The 20,764-nt window shown below is 46.4% G+C and overlaps 1 protein-coding gene across 4 annotated transcripts in view; it reads left to right on the top strand.

The window, feature by feature from the left end:
• Positions 1 to 20,764, top strand: part of PRRG2 (proline rich and Gla domain 2) — a 151,186-nt gene that overhangs the window by 86,195 nt on the left and 44,227 nt on the right. For all 4 annotated transcript variants that reach the window (XM_063942572.1, XM_063942574.1, XM_063942571.1 and 1 more), the window contains 3 exons: positions 5,553 to 5,667; positions 7,462 to 7,625; positions 16,996 to 17,044. In XM_063942572.1, the coding sequence (XP_063798642.1) occupies positions 5,562 to 5,667; positions 7,462 to 7,625; positions 16,996 to 17,044 (319 nt within the window). In that variant the 5' untranslated portion in view covers positions 5,553 to 5,561. The remainder of the gene's footprint in view (positions 1 to 5,552; positions 5,668 to 7,461; positions 7,626 to 16,995; positions 17,045 to 20,764) is intronic.

The raw sequence follows: 20,764 nt of genomic DNA, 5'->3' as shown, positions 1-20,764 counted from the left end.
CAGATGGTAATGGGGTGCGGAGAGGTAAGCGCCGGCGAGCGGCCCGCCAGTGAGGACAAACCCGGCCACCCGTGCGCGGCTCCGTCTCCCCTCCAAGATTGCCTCCGAAATTTAGTCCCCGGCTTCGCGGAGGTGAGAGGGCCGCAACCCGCAGAGTCGGCCTAAGCCTCCTCCCGATTCCGCGGCACTCTCCCACTGAAGCAGGGGTACAGGGTGAGATATTGGGGCACAGATGCAGAGAGATGGAGGGTGCAGAGAAGGGTGAAAAGGGCTTTTTGCACGAGTGCAGGCAGGAGCCCGTGGAAAGTGCAGCTCTCCCAGTTGCCAGTCAGGCCACCGTTGCACATTGATTTAATGTCTTGGCAACCAGAAAAAAAAGAGTAATTATTATTAAGTGCAGGATGGCTGCACACTGATTACTGCACATAATTGTTGCAATGCAGTTTCCCTCCAAAGTCCAGTTTACAATATAGATTTTACAAGTAGAACACTTGGAAACAAAAGAGGTCCAGGACAACATGAGAAAAGTTTGGAGCAGGGACCAGAGCATCAGGGATTGGGGAAAAAACCTTTTAGATCGTAGAGGGCCTGATTTGGAAATGGGTGCGATTTTATATGCAGTGGAGCGGTTTTTTCGTCTGCCACTGCGCATGTGCCGCGATGGTCTTGCTGCTGCTCATGTGCCGCAACGGCAGGATGCACTGTTTTGGAGATGTGTTACAGTATGTGACTGCTATAACGTGTACAGTTACAATGGCTCCGGAATGCTGCTTCTACTGGCCATGCTGCACGACCACTCAGGAGGTTGATGTTTCACCAATGTACGCCCAAAGCAGTGGCGAGTCCAGGGGGTGCCCACACCGCACCCATTTCTCCTATACTTACCTTTACCGTGTGTGGGCCCCCTCCTCCCTCGTAGCCGTCACCGCTGCTGCTAGCGCACTGAGCACTAGAGACTCTGGCACAGTGCCAGAGTCTACAGCGCATGCGCATGACTCCGAAAAAAATGTGCGGCGGACATTTTTTCAGAGTCCTGCGCATGTGCTGTAGATTCTGGCACTGTGCCAGAGTCTACAGGGCTCAGAGCGCTAGCAGCAGCGGTGACTGCTACGAGAGAGGAGGGGGGCCCACACACGGAGTCTGTACACTGCTCCCCTCCTCTCTAGAGATGCCCTTTGCCCAAAGGTTTTGTCTTTGTACGCAAACGGTGAATCGGAGACTCCTCCAGTGAGTGTCTTAATACAAGTCTTGGCGGCTGCAACATTTGCATATATTTGCACATCTGACTCGCAGCCGCGAAGTCATTTGTGTGTTGATCAGGGCCATGAAGCCCTCCAGAAGACCGCTCTGCTATATTAACGGTAAATTAAATAACCCTATTTTTTTTAGGGGGGGATAAGGGACGCTATCATAGGCAAACATGGGGGGTTACCGCTTGCCCGGAAACACCCCTCCTTTTGGCAAGTGGCTCAAATTAGTAATGGCATATAATACGATTACTAGAGCTCCTGCCACATCATGCAGTTTAAGGGACAGAGCAGAGCTGCTGCACATACCCAATGGTGTGTGCATCTGGATCTGAGTCCTCAATCAGTGCTCTGTACCAGAGAGTAGCTACCAGGAAGAAGAGAAAGGAGCCTTACCATGGGGTGGGAGAATGTTTGCTTAGAAAGTGCAGTACTTATTCTATTATGTTTGTATATTTATTATGGTATGTTTAACCTTTTCCTGACCACTTATTTATAGTATTTAAATATATTTGATACAGTCTATACCATAGGTTCTCAAACTCGGCCCTCAGGACCCCACACAGTGCATGTTTTGCAGATAACCCAGCAGCTGCACAGGTGAATTAATTACTCACTGACACATTTTAAAAGGTCCACAGGTGGAACTAATTATTTCACTTGCGATTCTGTGAGACCTGCAAAACATGCACCGTGTGGGGACCACAGGTTTTCAAACTCGGTCCTCAGGACCCCACACAGTGCATGTTTTGCAGGTATCCTCACAGAATCACAAGTGAAATAATTAGCTCCACCTGTGGACCTTTTAAAATGTGTCAGTGAGTAATTAATACACCTGTGCAGCTGCTGGGTTACCTGCAAAACATGGACTGTGTGGGGTCCTGAGGACCGAGTTTGAGAACCTCTGCTATAGACCATTTATAGTGTTATCTATTAATACTGTATTCTATACAGTATCCAGTGTTTTAAAAAGACCAAAGTTTATATTAATGTCCAGGGTCGTCACTAGGTCCTTCTGCTGCTCCCCCAAACTCACGCGCTTGCTGCAATGTTCCACAGAGCGGGAGATTATGGACTGCATTTGGAAACCCCCCTCTGAAAATTCTGCGTTTGTCACTGGCCTTGATAGGACAGATCCCCAGTGTGCATCTAAATGTTATACTAAATAATAAATTTTTCTTCATCGTTATGGAATCATATGTATTAAATATAAATTGGGAGTTTGTATATTGCAGTGACTTTCTCTTCTATACCTGATTTTTATTTCCCTTCAAAGTGAAAGACAGAGCTATGGATTAGGTACAGGGCTTACTTTCTGTACTTATAAGGGAAGCTGTAAAGGGACCAGTGCCTAATACATGGGTATTTTCTATTTTAGCAGGTGATTCAATCACTCCCCACCTTAACCTCATCCTTTACTCTTCCCTTTTATACCCACACTCCCACAAGCCAGATCTCTTGCCTACGCCCACAGTGTTACTGCCCAGAAATGCACATTTCATGCAAAGATTGCATCTGGGCAAAATCTATTTGACTCGCAATTTGCAACCACATAACGAGCTGCACCTGACTCAGACCGAGGCCTGTAAAGTCCTCTAATTGGGTGGAATGAGGATTTAATCATTATCTTCTCATCAACTTGTTATACTTACATTGTTTGGCCAAACATTTATTAAAATTCTATTTAACAAAGATATATTGTACGCTGCTAGGCAGATCCACCAAGAGAAAAGTCGGGTCTGCCACATAAAAAATGGCAACACCTGCTGCTGGACGTATGTTTCGTGGGTGTGCTTCCCCACCATCTACAATCTGGCTCTGGATGGAGCTAGAGCCAGTCGCCCTATCTCCCATCCATTCTGCATCCCAGCTCCTAGGTATAACGCGTTGGGTGTATTTGCTGTTACTGTGATACACGGTGTATACGTCTTTTGACTACTGATTCTTGTCTGAACAATAGACCCACAAAGTACCATACCTGCTGGCAATATAACCAAGCCATTACATGCGGCTCGTTCTCTCCTTACAGTGGTTTTGAGGGCAGATAAAGTTTTGTTGGAAAGATCTCCCAGGTTCTGGCACCCATGGATGACGCTAAGCACCAACTTGGCCAGCAATTCTCGGTTTTAAGGTGCATCCACACTTGCCGAGAAAATGAACGACGTCGCTCATTTTCACCCTTCCTTAGCAACGTTGTTCACTTTCTTGGCAAGTGTGTATGTCGCCTATGACGAGCGATGCGCGGCCCCACGGGTTGTTAGCGACCCTCGCTGTCGGCCGTGCATTTAGCTCAATTTGGATTGTCATCCAAGGGCTCCCTGCACGGCCCGGCCGCAGCGTGACTTCACTGAGCGATATGGTCGTCCTATTGCTCAGTGTGTATGCCCTGCCGCCGACCGCCCCATAGAGCATGTCGCCTAGTGTGTACCCACCGTTATTCTCATGCAGTCAGATACCGTATGACTGAACTGTTCCTTTTCTCTGCTGTGTATCTTTTGTGTATGACTTTTTATTGTTTCAGTTGTATTTATTATTTATAAATCAACAAATCAGTTTCTCTTTGTATTACAGAATAAATCTTGCATGTTTTTCTTTTTATTAATTCATAACTGATCCGTTCACTGGAGGGCACGGTGGTAGTTTTTTGCACCGATGACTACACATAGGCGGCAGGCTGGAAGCGTTCATCTTCCGACCACATTTTCTAATGTGCCCAGTGATGCAATTGATTCCAGTCGGATTATCGGGGGTCATTCCAAGTTGATCGCTCTCTAGCTATTTTTTGCAGCGCTGCGATCAGGTCAAAACTCTGCAAAACTGTGTATGCACCGCAATGCACAGGCACGTCGTCCGGGTACAAAGCGGATCGATGCTGAGCGATGGATTTAATGAAGAATCCATTCACACAGCCGATCGCAAGGAGATTGACAGGAAGAAGGTGTTTGTGGGTGTCAACTGACCGTTTTCAGGGAGTGGTTGGAAAAACGCAGACGTGTCCAAGCGTTTGCAGGGCGGGTATCTGACATCAATTCCGGGACCAGACAGGCTGAAGTGATCGCAGCAGCTGAGTAAGTCCAGAGCTACCCAGAAACTGCACAAAATGTTTTTGTACCGCTCGGCTGCACAAGCGTTCGCACACTTGCAAAGTGAAAATACAATCCCCTATAGGCGGCGACTACCTGATAGCAGCGCTGCAAAAATTAGCTAGCGAGCGATCAACTCTGAATGACCCCCATCATCCGCTGTTGGGATAATGTCAGTTCCACACCTGCACCTTATTACTCAACTGCAGATAGTTTAAGAAGTGAATAGATTTCTTGACTGGGTGGGATAATGGAGACGCTTGACTAAGTAATGGCATACCAGGTATTTTTGAACAGGATGACTGCATCTCAAGAAGACCTTTTCTTACTTTCTGTTACTGATCAACACTCACTTTATTGGCAATCATATTGGACAGATTTTATGGTGCTAATTCCAAATATGACATTGGTTTTGATAGATTGGCTTTCATTTTTGAGATACACGATTGAGAATTAAGAAAAACGCAACAGGCAATGCAAACTGCTCAACTGACGGTGGCTGATCACTTATATACGAAGGGGGAATATTCGCTGAGTGATCTTCTAGAATATTCACATTTCACCTTCTAGAATGTTCCGGTAGATTCCTATATGCACGCATTATGGCTAAGTTCCCTGCTAATTGAGGGTATCCATTTACTCAAGAACAGTCAGTTCGAAAAACTACTTTATTTTTTGAATGCAGCATCTCCAAAATACCCTTCAAATATCCTTGGCAACCAAACAATTTTTGTTTTTGGGGGGCTGTTTTATTTACCATTTTTTGATCTAGTGTTACCTGTATATTATATAGTACTGCAGTGCATTTTGTGCACACACATTAAGCTGGGTACATACTGTAGCGTTATTGGGATGATCTGCCACTTTGTAATGACAAGTCGTCAACATTGCCTAGTGTGCACGGGTGATTTGTGCGCTCCAGCGGGTTTCATGCAATGTCCTCCTTTTGGCTGTGATGCGCAGCCTACTGGACGATTTCCCATGCAGCCTGGTGTATACTAACGAAGGACGGACTGATATATTGTTCTGTCATTCATTAAATTCATTTAGTGTGTACCGGCAATCAGGCTTAAAGGAAATCTGCCCTTAAACCAGTCCGAATGCCAGTCGCTCCAGTGTGTACCCGGCTTTAGAACAAGTGGTAATTCAGTATATTAAACCTGAGAGATCAGATATTCTAGATATGAAGGCATTCTTTATAATAACTGCTCCTCTCTGACAGGTTGGCACCATGATGTGGACAGGGTGCCTCTTGCTGTTTCAGGCAATTGCAGCCACCATTGGGCGTGTTCTCGAACCCCAGAAACTTTCCGCACTTCGTGGACCAGGGAAAGAAGGTGACCAATTTTCTTCCTTTTTGAGATACGTTTGATGAGTACGACCCCTTACTAGTAACTGTAAAATAGTTTGTACTCTGGGGGGGGGGTATTCAGTATCACACGCATCTGAGATGCATTTGCATTCTCCCTGGGTCCGCAGTAGTGCGCACACGTAGGACTCGCACTGCGCATGTCCACTTTTTATTTCCAACCAAGTCTTAGTAAATAGACCCCTTAATTTTTAATTGCCCTCTATGGAAAATATCAGTCTTAGGGGGTCTATTTACTAAGCCTTGGATGGAGGTAAAGTCGATGGAGATAAAGTCCCAGCCAATCAGCTCCTAACTGCCATGTCACAGGCTGGGTTTGAAAAATGTCAGTTAGCAGCTGATTGGTTGGTACTTTATCTCCGTCCAAGTCTTAGTAAATAGACCCTTTTATTTATTAAGTCCTGTTTACTTTTCCCATCTGGCCAACATACCCATAAACCTAAATAAAGGGTCACTCATTACACTCCGAGGAGTTGCTGTATCAAGAAAAGAGTGGAGAAGTTGCCCATAGCAACAAAGCAGCTTTGAGGAAGCATTTATCAAGTACATTCTGTAACATGATAGGTAGAAAGTGATTGGTTGCTATGGGGCAACTTCTCCACTAGTCAACTTCTCCAGTCTTTTCTCTGCTTGATCAACCCCCTAGCTATATATTTGGCTATTGTCTGGTATAAGGATATGGGTATCTACGTGATGGTATAACATAGCTGCATTATGCCACCATGTAGGCACCACCAGACTGGTACCAGTCACATAGAGGGAGATGTACTAAGCAGTGATAAAAGTGGAGAAGTTGCAACCAATCAGCGTAACATTTATAATTTGCATACTATAAAAGTATACAGAGCAGCTGATTGGTTGCCATGGGCAGCTTCTCCACTGGCTCACTTCTCCACTTTTATCACTGCTTAGTACACGTCCGCCAAGTCTCAGTTTATTAACATTTAGCCTAAATAATGGTTTAATAAATAGTAATAGAATAATGAATGAAGGAATAAATAAAGGACATGGGGGTCTATGTACTAGCTAAGCCATGGAGAGAGATAAAGTGGAGAGAGATAAAGTATCAGCCAACAAGCTCCTAACTGCCATTTTTCAAACCGCCTGTAACATGGCAGTTAGGATCTGATTGGCTGGTACTTTATCTCCGTCCACTTTATCTCTCTCCATGGCTTAGTAAATAGATCCCATAATGTGAAGTGAAGAAGTTGGGTAAAACCTTCTGGAGGCATGTGAATAGGTGGCCTTGATAATTCAAAAAGAAGGACAATAGGAAAAAAAGTGATGAGCGAATACAGTAGCATATCTCCCAACTTTCTTCATGCTGAAAGAGGGACACACACGTGGCGAAGCCAAAAAGGGGACGTGGTCTTGAAAAGGGGGCGTGGCTTTGCAAATGCTGCAATCGTACGCCATGCCCCCATGTTCGTCAGTGAAGCAGGCCTGCCCAGCGCTCTGTGAGCTGCTGGCATGCCCCCTCTCCCTCTGTCACTCGTGAATAGCAGTGACATGAGCCTCCCAACTGCAAACTCCCCCCCCCCTGCTGCTGGACACTGCGGCCCGTGGGTGGGACAGCAGGACAATCCCCAAAAAACGGGACTGTCCCGCAAAAATCGGGACAGTTGGGAGGTATGCAGTAATGAAGAATGCATGGAAATAGTCATGCCAGGTTATATAGTATCCTTAGCATAGATACCTATTGATGGATTTCGTTATCATCACGGAGTAGAACCCTAATCCTACAGTCTCCTGTCTCTCTCAGTGTTCCTCAGCAATGAAGACGCAAATGCCTTCTTTTCCCGCAAGCTGCTGTACAACAGCTGGGACTTTGAGCTGTTTACCCCGGGTAACCTAGAGCGGGAATGTTACGAGGAGGTGTGCAACTACGAGGAAGCAAGGGAATGCTTTGAAGATGACAAGAAAACAGTGAGTGCAGAATTTCTTCGTTTAGTGAAGACTGATATTGTTAAAAAATGCCAACCTTTAATGTGTTCGCTCTTCTTTTTTTTTTTTTTTTTGTATTAGTTTATGATGGTTATAGTATTGTTGTTGGTTGTATTGCACTGTATGCTGAATTCCTTAGTGATGCTTACTGTAGTGCATTGTATTGTTTATGTACTTGTTTTTAGGTTACCTTTTGTACGCGCTGCACATACCTTTGGCGCCTTACAAACAATGATAATATTAATAATAATAATAATAGAACCCATCACCAGGCAGGTACCCTCGCCATTGCCGAGAGAGTCTGGTGTGGACTTGTTATTTTAACCTAAGGAATAAGTTTATGCCATAAACTTAATAAATTAAAAGGTTTTTTAAAGGAAGTTCCTTTTTATATACTAGTTACAGAGAAGAAAAAAATGACTGCAAGCTTTCTACTACCTAAGGCCCCTTTTATCCCCTGGCCTTGTATTGGGGTCTGCAGTGGTCCGTCTAACTCAGTGACACTGTAATTGGTAATGCCAGGTATATTGAATATCTGTTTCCTTGTGCCAGGGAATCTGTTTCACTGTTTAAATGTTCTTAGACAAGAGAATCCTGAAATCTGCTTTCAAAAAGAAAATCTTACATTCACTTAGTCTAGTCACATTCAGGATTGGAACGTTCTGTGATTGACGAGTCCGGCAGGGAGGTTGCCATGGAGACAGAGTGCTGATTGAAGAGTGCATGTGTGTGATTTGCTGACACACTGCACAGATGGCTTTTACCAAAACCCTTTACACACATCTGAAAGGGGTAGACAGCGCATGGAAGGTGGTATAATTAAGGAACACACTGTATCCCTGCAGGGTAGAACAAGGACTGGAGAATTCTGTCCTAGTGTATGTTGTAACCATGCATTTTTCTTGTTGTTGTTCCGCAGTCTTTATTGAGGCACTCTTAACAAGTTGCTTTTCTTCATTTAGTAAATGGATGTAGGTACTTAGTAAATTTTAATATATGTTTCCTAAATTGGAGATTTTATAGTAGTCTTTTTAAAAAATGAAGCAGATGTTAAAAATATATACTGTATATAAAATGTGTTTCTGAGAATTCCTCCTTATCTATCTCTGTGTGTGTTGAAGCAGGAAATCTGCAGCACAGTAGAAAGCAGAGCTGCTGGAGCAGAACCCCTAACCAATCCTTATGTTGGCCATGTTGCAATTTTTCTTTCTATATTTTAGTTTTTTTTGCTGGTGTTGTCAGCAAATTGGGCAGATCTCGTCGTTCCTGTGGCCCCATATTAAAAGTGTTTGATAATTAGAATATGAAAGGCTATCTCATCATTTTCTGATGTGTCCTGGCTATAGACAATTGTCACTGGCTTTGTTGTGTCCTCTACCACACGACACTTACCGACTCCAGTGATTGTCGCTAGACCTGAGCTCTAAGTGGCTGATTCCCATAACGTGGTACAAGCCAGGTCTCTGTTGTTTCTAGACATCTGGGACGCTGCGTTTTCTGTCCGCAGTGTCCAACTCTTTCGCTGGTTGCTAGGCAACCGTGACACTGGACAAGGACTGTGGCTACGGTTACCTAGCAGCCAGTACGCCAGCAACTATGTGCAGCTCTGCAGCTGCATTGACTCTCCTCTGATTTAGACCTGTGCATGCCGCCTCCTGATTGGTTAGTCTCCCTATTATAAGGCAACCAGGCCAGCTCCTCCCTGTCTGTTGTGACTTTTACCCTGGTGTAAGTTGCTGGTCTGTGTTTCAGGTTCCTGTGGATACTCTGCCATATCCTTTGGATATGTTGACTGTCCGAAGCCTTGGCTGTCAGCCTTGCATGAACTCTTGCCTGGCTGAGTATCTGTCTTGTTTAACCCCCTAGTCTGCTGCTTATTGTGTTCTCCCTATGCTCAGCCTTCACCAACTGCTCTGTGTTCTACATTCCAACTTGGTGTCTCCTCTGCACCTGCTGTGATCAAGATCCTGTCCTGCCCAGTCACCCTTCGTGTTCCAGTCTTGTCAGTACATTTTGTATATTACTCCATCCTATTATCCTGTGGTCTCCAGCCAATTGCGTAAGCCTATACTGACTGAGGTTTAAGAACTGGTGGCATCCTAAGTACCGGTGTGTGTGTGTGTCATACACTAAGGGTACAACGGGTGGTTGTTGTAGGCAGAAGACCCTCTCAGTGGCTCTAGAGATCTTACATAATTGTGCTGGAGTTCCAGAACCGCTATTTTTCTGCAGCAGGATAATAATTGCAAATATGTTACCACATACACGTCAGAAATGTTCCTCTATCTGCTGGTTGTTACTGGTGATTACTTCGCCCAGTGAATAAAATGAACATGCATGGCTAGTGATAAATATGGCTGGTCTTTGATGCAGCATAGTCAGTACTGTTAAGCAGCAATTTGTAGCCTTGGTTATTGTTTTTTTCTCTAACGTCCTAGTGGATGCTGGGGACTCCGTAAGGACCATGGGGAATAGACGGGCTCCGCAGGAGACTGGGCACTCTATAAGAAAGATTTGGTACTATCTGGTGTGCACTGGCTCCTCCCTCTATGCCCCTCCTCCAGACCTCAGTTAGATTTCTGTGCCCGGCCCGAGCTGGTTGCACACTAGGAGCTCTCCTGAGCTTCTAGAAAGAAAGTTTAAATTAGGTTTTTTATTTTACAGTGAGACCTGCTGGCAATAGGCTCACTGCATCGAGGGACTAAGGGGAGAAGAAGCGAACCTACCTGCTTGCAGCTAGCTTGGGCTTCTTAGGCTACTGGACACCATTAGCTCCAGAGGGATCGACCGCAGGACCCGTCCTTGGTGTTGGTTCCCGGAGCCGCGCCGCCGTCCCCCTTACAGAGCCAGAAGCATGAAGATGGTCCGGAAAATCGGCGGCAGAAGACATCAGTCTTCACCAAGGTAGCGCACAGCACTGCAGCTGTGCGCCATTGCTCCTCATACACACTTCACACTCCGGTCACTGAGGGTGCAGGGCGCTGGGGGGGGGGGGTGCCCTGGGCAGCAATAATATCACCTTGGCTGGCAAAATAACCACAATATATAGCCCCAGAGGCTATATATGTGGTAATTACCCCTGCCAGATTACAGAAAAAAGCGGGAGAAAGGCCGCCGAAAAAGGGGCGGAGCCTTCTCCCTCAGCACACTGGCGCCATTATTCCCTCACAGTTCCGCTGGAAGGAAGCTCCCTGACTCTCCCCTGCAGTCTACACTACGGAAAGGGTAAAAAAGAGAGGGGGGCACTAAATTTGGGCGCAGTTTAAGATAATAAGCAGCTATAAAGGGTCATAATTCAGTTAGTCCCTGTATTATTATAGCGCTCTGGTGTGTGCTGGCATACTTACTTTCTCTCTGTCTCCCCAAAGGGCTTTTGTGGGGTCCTGTCTCCTTGTAAGAGCATTCCCTGTGTGTGTGTGTGTGTGTGTGTGTGTGCGCGCGGTGTGTCGGTACGGCTGTGTCGACATGTTTGATGAGGAGACTTATGTGGAGGCAGAGCAGATGCCTATTAATGTGATGTCACCCCCTGCGGGGCAGACACCTGAGTGGATGGATTTATGGAAGGAATTACGTGCAAGTATCGACTCCTTACATAAAAAATTTGACGACATGCCAAATGCGGGACAGCCGGCTTCTCAGATCGTGCCTGCCCAGACGATTCAAAGGCCGTCAGGGGCCCTGAAACGACCACTACCTCAGATGGCAGACACAGATGTCGACACGGATACTGATGCAAGTGTCGACGACGATGAGTCAAATTTAATGTCCACTAGGGCCATTTGTGGCATGATTGAGGCAATGAAAGAGGTATTGCACCTTACTGATATAAACCCAGGTACCTCAAAAAAGGGTATTATGTTTGGGGAGAAAAAACTACCTATAGTTTTTCCCCCATCTGAGGAGTTGAATGAGGTGTGTGAAGCGTGGGCTTTCCCTGATAAAAAATTGGTGATTTCAAAAAAATTACTAATGGCGTTCCCTTTCTCGCCAGAGGATAGGTCACGTTGGGAAACTCCCCCTAGGGTGGATAAAGCGCTCACACGTCTGTCTAAAAAGGTGGCACTACCGTCTCCGGATACGGCCGCCCTAAAGGAACCTGCTGATAGAAAGCAGGAGGCTATCCTAAAATCTATTTACACACACACTGGTGTTATACTGAGACCAGCTATTGCTTCAGCCTGGATGTGCAGTGCTGCTGCTGCTTGGTCAGATTCCCTGTCGGAAAATATTGACACCCTAGACAGAGACACTATATTGCTAACCATAGAGCATATAAAAGACTCGGTCTTATACATGAGAGATGCACAGAGGGAGATCTGCCGGCTGGCATCTAGAATAAGTGCTTTGTCCATTTCTGCTAGAAGAGGCTTATGGACTCGGCAGTGGACAGGAGATGCAGATTCTAAAAGGCACATGGAAGTTTTGCCTTATAAGGGTGAGGAGTTATTCGGGGACGGTCTCTCAGACCTTGTTTCCACAGCAACGGCTGGGAAGTCTGCATTTCCCCTCACAGCCTAAGAAAGCACCGTATTACCAAGTACAGTCCTTTCGACCCCAGAAGAACAGGCGGGGAAAAGGCGGGTCCTTTCTGTCTAGAGGCAGAGGAAGGGGGAAAAAGCTGCAACACTCAGCAGGTTCCCAGGACCAAAAGTCCTCCCCCAGCTGCTTCCAAATCCGCTGCATGACGGTGGGGCTCCACAGGCGGAGCCAGGTACGGTGGGGGGCCGCCTCAAGAATTTCAGCGATCAGTGGGCTCGCTCACTTGTGGATCCCTGGATCCTTCAAGTAGTATCTCAGGGGTACAAGCTGGAGTTCGAGGCGCCTCCCCCCCCGCCGTTTCCTCAAATCAGCCTTACCGACGACTCCATCGGGCAGGGAGGCTGTGCTAGAGGCCATTCACAAGCTGTATTCCCAGTAGGTGATAGTCAAGGTACCCCTACTTCAACAAGGCCGGGGCTACTATTCCACACTGTTTGTGGTACCGAAACCAGACGGTTCGGTGAGACCCATTTTAAATTTGAAATCCTTGAACACTTACATAACAAAATTCAAGTTCAAGATGGAATCGCTCAGGGCGGTTATTGCAAGCCTGGACGAGGGGGATTACATGGTATCCCTGGACATCAAGGATGCTTACCTGCATGTCCCTATTTACCTTCCTCACCAGGAGTACCTCAGATTTGTGGTACAGGATTGCCATTACCAATTCCAGACACTACCGTTTGGACTGTCCACGGCACCGAGGGTGTTTACCAAGGTAATGGCAGAAATGATGATACTCCTTCGAAAAAAGGGAGTTTTAATTATCCCGTACTTGGACGATCTCCTTATAAAGGCGAGGTCCAGGGAGCAGTTACTGGTCGGAGTAGCACTATCTCGGGAAGTGCTACAACAGCATGGCTGGATTCTAAACATTCCAAAGTCACAACTGGTTCCTTCCACTCGCTTACTGTTCCTGGGGATGATTTTGGACACAGAACTGAAAAAAGTGTTTCTCCCGCAGGAGAAAGCCAAGGAGCTGTCTTCTCTAGTCAGAGACCTCCTAAAACCAAAACGGGTATCGGTGCATCGCTGCACACGAGTACTGGGAAAAATGGTGGCTTCATACGAAGCAATTCCATTCGGCAGGTTCCATGCGAGGACCTTCCAGTGGGACCTCTTGGACAAGTGGTCGGGATCGCATCTTCAGATGCATCAAATGATAACCCTGTCTCCAAGGACCAGGGTGTCTCTACTGTGGTGGCTGCAGAGTGCTCATCTTCTAGAGGGCCGCAGATTCGGCATACAGGACTGGGTCCTGGTAACCACGGATGCCAGCCTTCGAGGCTGGGGAGCAGTCACACAGGGAAGAAACTTCCAAGGACTATGGTCAAGTCAGGAGACTTCCCTACACATAAATATTCTGGAACTAAGGGCCATTTACAATGCCCTAAGTCAGGCAAGACCCCTGCTTCAAAACCAGCCGGTACTGATCCAGTCAGACAACATCACGGCAGTCGCCCATGTGAACCGACAGGGCGGCACAAGAAGCAGGATGGCAATGGCGGAAGCCACAAGGATTCTCCGATGGGCGGAAAATCACGTACTAGCACTGTCAGCAGTGTTCATTCCGGGAGTGGACAACTGGGAAGCAGACTTCCTCAGCAGACACGACCTACACCCGGGAGAGTGGGGACTTCATCCAGAAGTCTTCCTACTGTTGGTAAACCGCTGGGAAAGGCCACAGGTGGACATGATGGCGTCCCGCCTCAACAAAAAGCTAAAGAGATATTGCGCCAGGTCAAGGGACCCTCAGGCGATAGCTGTGGACGCTCTAGTGACACCGTGGGTGTACCAGTCGGTTTATGTGTTCCCTCCTCTGCCTCTCATACCAAAGGTACTGAGAATAATAAGAAGGCGAGGAGTAAGAACGATACTCGTGGTTCCGGATTGGCCAAGAAGGGCTTGGTACCCGGAACTTCAAGAAATGATATCAGAGGACCCATGGCCTCTACCGCTCAGACAGGATCTACTGCAGCAGGGGCCCTGTCTGTTCCAAGACTTACCGCGGCTGCGTTTGACGGCATGGCGGTTGAATTCCGGATCCTAAAGGAAAAGGGCATTCCGGAGGAAGTCATTCCTACGCTAATAAAAGCCAGGAAAGAAGTAACCGCGAACCATTATCACCGTATTTGGCGAAGATATGTTGCGTGGTGTGAGGCCAGGAAGGCCCTAACAGAGGAATTTCAGCTGGGTCGCTTTCTACACTTCCTACAGTCGGGAGTGACTATGGGCCTAAAATTGGGTTCCATTAAAGTCCAGATTTCGGCCCTGTCGATTTTCTTCCAGAAAGAACTGGCTTCACTGCCTGAAGTTCAGACTTTTGTAAAGGGAGTGCTTCATATTCAGCCCCCTTTTGTGCCTCCCGTGGCACCTTGGGATCTCAATGTGGTGTTGAGTTTCCTAAAATCACATTGGTTTGAACCACTTAAAACTGTGGATCTGAAATATCTCACGTGGAAAGTGGTCATGTTATTGGCCTTGGCTTCGGCCAGGCGTGTGTCAGAATTGGCGGCTTTGTCTTGTAAAAGCCCTTATCTGATTTTTCATATGGATAGGGCAGAATTGAGGACTCGTCCCCAGTTTCTCCCTAAGGTGGTATCTGCTTTTCACTTGAACCAACCTATTGTGGTGCCTGCGGCTACTGGGGACTTGGAGGATTCCAAGTTACTGGATGTAGTCAGGGCCTTGAAACTGTATGTTTCCAGGACGGCTGGAGTCAGAAAGACTGACTCGCTTTTTGTCCTGTATGCACCCAACAAGATAGGTGCTCCTGCTTCTAAGCAGTCTATTGCGCGCTGGATTTGTAGCACTATTCAGCTGGCGCATTCTGCGGTAGGCTTACCGCAGCCTAAATCTGTAAAAGCCCATTCCACACGGAAGGTGGGCTCATCTTGGGCGGCTGCCCGAGGGGTCTCGGCTTTACAACTTTGCCGAGCTGCTACTTGGTCAGGGGCAAACACGTTTGCAAAATTCTACAAATTTGATACCCTGGCTGAGGAGGACCTGGAGTTCTCTCATTCGGTGCTGCAGAGTCATCTGCACTCTCCCGCCCGTTTGGGAGCTTTGGTATAATCCCTATGGTCCTTACAGAGTCCCCAGCATCCACTAGGACGTTAGAGAAAATAAGATTTTACTCACCGGTAAATCTATTTCTCGTAGTCCGTAGTGGATGCTGGGCGCCCATCCCAAGTGCGGATTGTCTGCAATACTTGTATATAGTTATTGCCTAACTAAAGGGTTATTGTTGAGCCATCTGTTGAGAGGCTCTGTTATATTTCATACTGTTAACTGGGTATAGTATCACGAGTTATACGGTGTGATTGGTGTGGCTGGTATGAGTCTTACCCGGGATTCAAAAATCCTTCCTTATTGTGTCAGCTCTTCCGGGCACAGTATCCTAACTGAGGTCTGGAGGAGGGGCATAGAGGGAGGAGCCAGTGCACACCAGATAGTACCAAATCTTTCTTATAGAGTGCCCAGTCTCCTGCGGAGCCCGTCTATTCCCCATGGTCCTTACGGAGTCCCCAGCATCCACTACGGACTACGAGAAATAGATTTACCGGTAAGTAAAATCTTATTTTTTCTTTTCTGTATGTCAAGTTCAAGATTGAATGAAAAAAAGAGCTAGAATTTCACTCTTGCGTGGGTGTAGTGTACTGTTTGCCCTGCGGCAAGACTGTATTTCCTCTCTGGTTGCTCTACATCTGCACCTTTCTCTAAATCACAGCACTGACTCCCCGTGCCCTCCAAAATCTAATTCAAGTGAGGACCCTCAAATACCTCAACAACACTACCTCATCATACATCTTATGTCTCATCTGAAAACACTCTACTGCTTTCCCTCTTAGATCTACCGCTGACCTGCGCCTAGTCCATGCTTTCCTACATTTAAAGCCTCCTCTACGGGAGAAGCCCAGAGAGAAGACACTACTTTCCTCTTCGGCGGCGGTACTGGGCTGTCAAGTCACTAGGCCCTCCACCACCACCACCACCCATTTCCATCCTTCGTGGGGAGGGGGTGGGGCTAAATGATGTGGATTAGTGCCATTTAGCCCTGCCCCCTCCATACGGCGATGCAAGTTCCCTGTTGAATCTCTTCACCCTGCCAACTTCAGTTGGAAGTGGACGGAATATGGAAGATTCGGCCAGCTGAGTAGGCAAGTTTAACCGAGCCTCTGGTAACCACCTCTCACTTCCACCTACAAGACCCACTTATAGAATTCCCTATGATGCCTGGTCAGACTCTCTCACAGCCTTTATATCTTTATACATTCACTGAAACCCCATCTCTTTATAAGAGATTACCCTGCCCCCATCCGTATTGCCCACGCCAGTGCACTCTTACAGCTGTCCCAGTCTCCTTTCTCTCAGCTCAGTCTGCTTCCAATTACAATGCAAAGTTCCCCCATGTACAGGATGCTCCCTGCACTTTGCATTTATTTTACTTACTTTGTGCTCCTATTTTATGCATGTCCACAGCCCATCCCTCCACAAATGAATAAAATGTAAATACGTAATATGCTTTAACTGTATCGATTTATCTTGATGTATAGAGAGCTGTTCATTATTTTTTTTTATTTTTTTGCTTGTTGACTGCCCTCTAGTGATTATTTAAAAGAATACTCTTAAAATCCAAATTAGCTACTATAATATTCTACTTTTAGTTCACCTGTGGCAATACAGTCATACGTCTGTCACAACACTGTAATCCGATCAAATTGTTATATTTTCCTTCCTAAATTTGTAGTTGGTTTTTCAGGGAAGTTTAAAAGATCTTTAATCTTTGTTTTTTATTTTTGTCCATTTTTAGAAAGACTTTTGGAAAACTTACATACACAATGGGCAAGGAGGCACATCAGGTAAGTGGTCACTTTTTTTTTTACTACCTGCTTTGAATGGTATTCTTGAATAATGTGTGCAGTTGGGTGTTTGTAAGTATTTTACATTTTGGTTGTATTTTTGTTGATTTTGGTTAGCTTTTTGCAAAGCTACATATATGCATTTCATTCCTCTCCTCTTAATAGTGGTCCATATGTGCTCTCAAAGTATTAGATGTCTGTTTTGGTTTTCCTAGCCTATGTGTATGAACTTTCAGATGTATAATATATTACGTTTCTCTGTTTATCATACAAATTGTTAGGAGTTAAGGTATTTCCATGAGTTGCAGAGCCATGCTTAAAAATATAGTATATCACATATAATAACTACCACCGACACAATGCATTTTGCCCCTCATTGTCACTGTGTGGAAGTACTTAATGCATAGGATTGTGTTTATCAAATAACGGAGGCATTACATTTTCCAGTTGTCGGGATCCCGGCGGTCATGATACTGATGCTGGAATCCCAACACCCGGTGAAATACCCGAGGGCGGAATCCCGACTGACGCCCGAAATTCCCTCTTGGTTGGTGGTCCACGCCACCACCCGAGGTGGACTATAACCCTGTGGTGACCTAAGGTCACCGCCGGGCCTGAATCGTGGCGAGGGGACGGTAATCCAACTGCCGTGAGCCCGGCGTCTGTCTCCTGACTGCCGACAGCCAGGATATCATACTAAATCCTTACATAATAGCAGGGCAGCTATAATGGTCCATTGAATTTGGTAACACATATCCTGGTAACAGAGTGCAGGCGTGTTATGTGTATACGGGTGAGTCTATGTATAATGTGATGTATTTCTATTACTCAACAATACATGTTCATGTGTCACTAGCAAGATATAAATGAATAACTTGCATGGAATTTTGAACTATATAGAAACATAATGCAACCTATCTGCACTGCGAACCACAGCGACAGTCTCTTGAATATTGGAAGAGCACATACAGTGTATGATTACCTTTACAGGCAGTCATTTACAACAGGCACAATTGCTAAAATGCAGTTCAGAAGCATTGGGGTTTTTTTTAACAGCATCATTTTTTATTGAAATTTAGTTATGCAAGGGGTACAGAAAAAAGAAAAGGGGAAGGAAGGGGATGAGAGAAAAACATGGTAGGATCCCAAAGACATAAAAAAAAATCACAGTACTTATACATGGCATCATCAGTATCATTAAAAAGAAAAAACAAAAACATAAGGCGAACACTGTGACATAACACACAGGCCAGGCAATGAAAAGAGGCCTTACTGCAGTACAAATTGAGAAATGGTATAGGGCAGTGGTTCTCAAACTCGGTCCTCAGGACCCCACACAGTGCATGTTTTGCAGGTAACCCAGCAGGTGCACAGGTGTATTAATTACTCACTGACACATTTTAAAAGGTCCACAGGTGGAGCTAATTATTTCACTTGTGATTCTGTGAGGAGACCTGCAAAACATGCACTGTGTGAGGTCCTGAGGACCGAGTTTGAGAACCTGTGGTATAGGGCATAGGTCTGCAAAGGAAGTGATAAACCAGTGATATGTGCAAGGTGATAAACGAACCAGCTAATCAGCTCCAATATGTAAACTAACAGTTAAGAGCTGATTGGCTGGTGCATTTATCACCTTGCACATATCACTGGTTTATCACTTCCTTATGCCTTCTCTAGGTTAATACATCTGCCCCTCTGTCCTCATTACCCCACATGGTGCATGTTTTGCAGGTCTCCTCACAGAATCACAAGTGAAATAATTAACTCCACCTGCGGACCTTTTAAAATGTGTCTGTGAGTAATTAATACACCTGTGCTCCTGTTGGGTTACCTGCAAAACATGCACTGTGTGGGGTAATTTGGACCGAGTTTGCAGACCTATGGTATAGGGTACAATTACACAAAAAGAGTCACAAATCATGCGGAGAAGCAGACCGTTTCATTAAGACTATACTGAAGAGGGTCAGATGGATATGATTTGAGGGTAAACCGTGTACCATTCCCGTCTGTAGAAAATACATGCCAGGGTGACCAGCGAACCAATGGAGACTTAACCAAATACAAATAAGGCAAATTTCTCTAACGTCCTAAGTGGATGCTGGGGACTCCGTAAGGACCATGGGGAATAGCGGCTCCGCAGGAGACTGGGCACATCTAAAGAAAGCTTTAGGACTAACTGGTGTGCACTGGCTCCTCCCCCTATGACCCTCCTCCAAGCCTCAGTTAGATTTCTGTGCCCGACGAGAAGGGTGCACACTAGGGGCTCTCCTGAGCTTCTTAGTGAAAGTTTTAGTTTAGGTTTGTTATTTTCAGTGAGACCTGCTGGCAACAGGCTCACTGCATCGAGGGACTAAGGGGAGAAGAAGCGAACTCACCTGCGTGCAGAGTGGATTGGGCTTCTTGGCTACTGGACATTAGCTCCAGAGGGACGATCACAGGTTCAGCCTGGATGGGTCCCGGAGCCGCGCCGCCGGCCCCCTTACAGAGCCAGAAGAGCGAAGAGGTCCGGAGAAAGCGGCGGCAGAAGACGTTCCTGTCTTCAAATAAGGTAGCGCACAGCACTGCAGCTGTGCGCCATTGCTCTCAGCACACTTCACACTCCGGTCACTGAGGGTGCAGGGCGCTGGGGGGGGCGCCCTGAGACGCAATAAAACATGACAGAAATACCTTACATGGCAAAAAAAATGCATCACATATAGCTCCTGGGCTATATGGATGCATTTAACCCCTGCCAGAATATACAAAAAACCGGGAGATAAGGCCGCCGAAAAGGGGGCGGAGCCTATCTCCTCAGCACACTGGCGCCATTTTCCCTCACAGCTCAGTTGGAGGGAAGCTCCCTGACTCTTCCCTGCACTACAGAAAGGGTTAAAAAAAGAGAGGGGGGCACTATTTAGGCGCAGTATTAAAACATACAGCAGCTATAAGGGGAAAAACACTTATATAAGGTTATCCCTGTATATATATATATAGCGCTCTGGTGTGTGCTGGCATACTCTCCCTCTGTCTCCCCAAAGGGCTAGTGGGGTCCTGTCCTCTATCAGAGCATTCCCTGTGTGTGTGCTGTGTGTCGGTACGTTTGTGTCGACATGTATGAGGAGAAAAATGATGTGGAGACGGAGCAGAGTGTCTGTAACAGTGATGTCACCCCCTAGGGGGTCGACACCTGAGTGGATGTACTGTTGAAAATTACGTGACAGTGTCAGCTCTATATAAAAAACAGTGGTTGACATGAGACAGCCGGCTACTCAGCTTGTGCCTGTCCAGACGTCTCATAGGCCGTCAGGGGCTCTAAAGCGGCCGTTACCTCAGATGGCAGATACAGACGCCGACACGGATACTGACTCCTGTGTCGACGGTGAAGAGACAACCGTGATTTCCAGTAGGGCCACACGTTACATGATTGAGACAATGGCAAATGTTTTTATACATTTCTGATAATACGAGTACCACCAAAAAGGGGTATTATGTTCGGTGAGGGAAAAACTACCTGTAGTTTTCCTGAATCTGAGAAATAAAATGAGGTGTGTGATGATGCGTGGGTTTCCCCCCGATAACAATTGATAATTTCTTAAAAAGTATTGGCTGCATACCCTTTCCCGCCAGAGGTTAGGGTGCGTTGGGAAACACCCCCTAGTGGGGATAAGGCGCTCACACGCTTGTAAGAACAAGGGCTCTACCCTCTCAGGAGATGGCCGCCCTTAAGGATCCTGCTGATAG

Source organism: Pseudophryne corroboree, chromosome 10 (assembly GCF_028390025.1).
Source record: "Pseudophryne corroboree isolate aPseCor3 chromosome 10, aPseCor3.hap2, whole genome shotgun sequence".
NCBI classification, from domain to species: domain Eukaryota; kingdom Metazoa; phylum Chordata; class Amphibia; order Anura; family Myobatrachidae; genus Pseudophryne; species Pseudophryne corroboree.
Note: the sequence above shows the minus strand (reverse complement) of the source record. Positions and strands in the feature narration are given on the sequence as shown.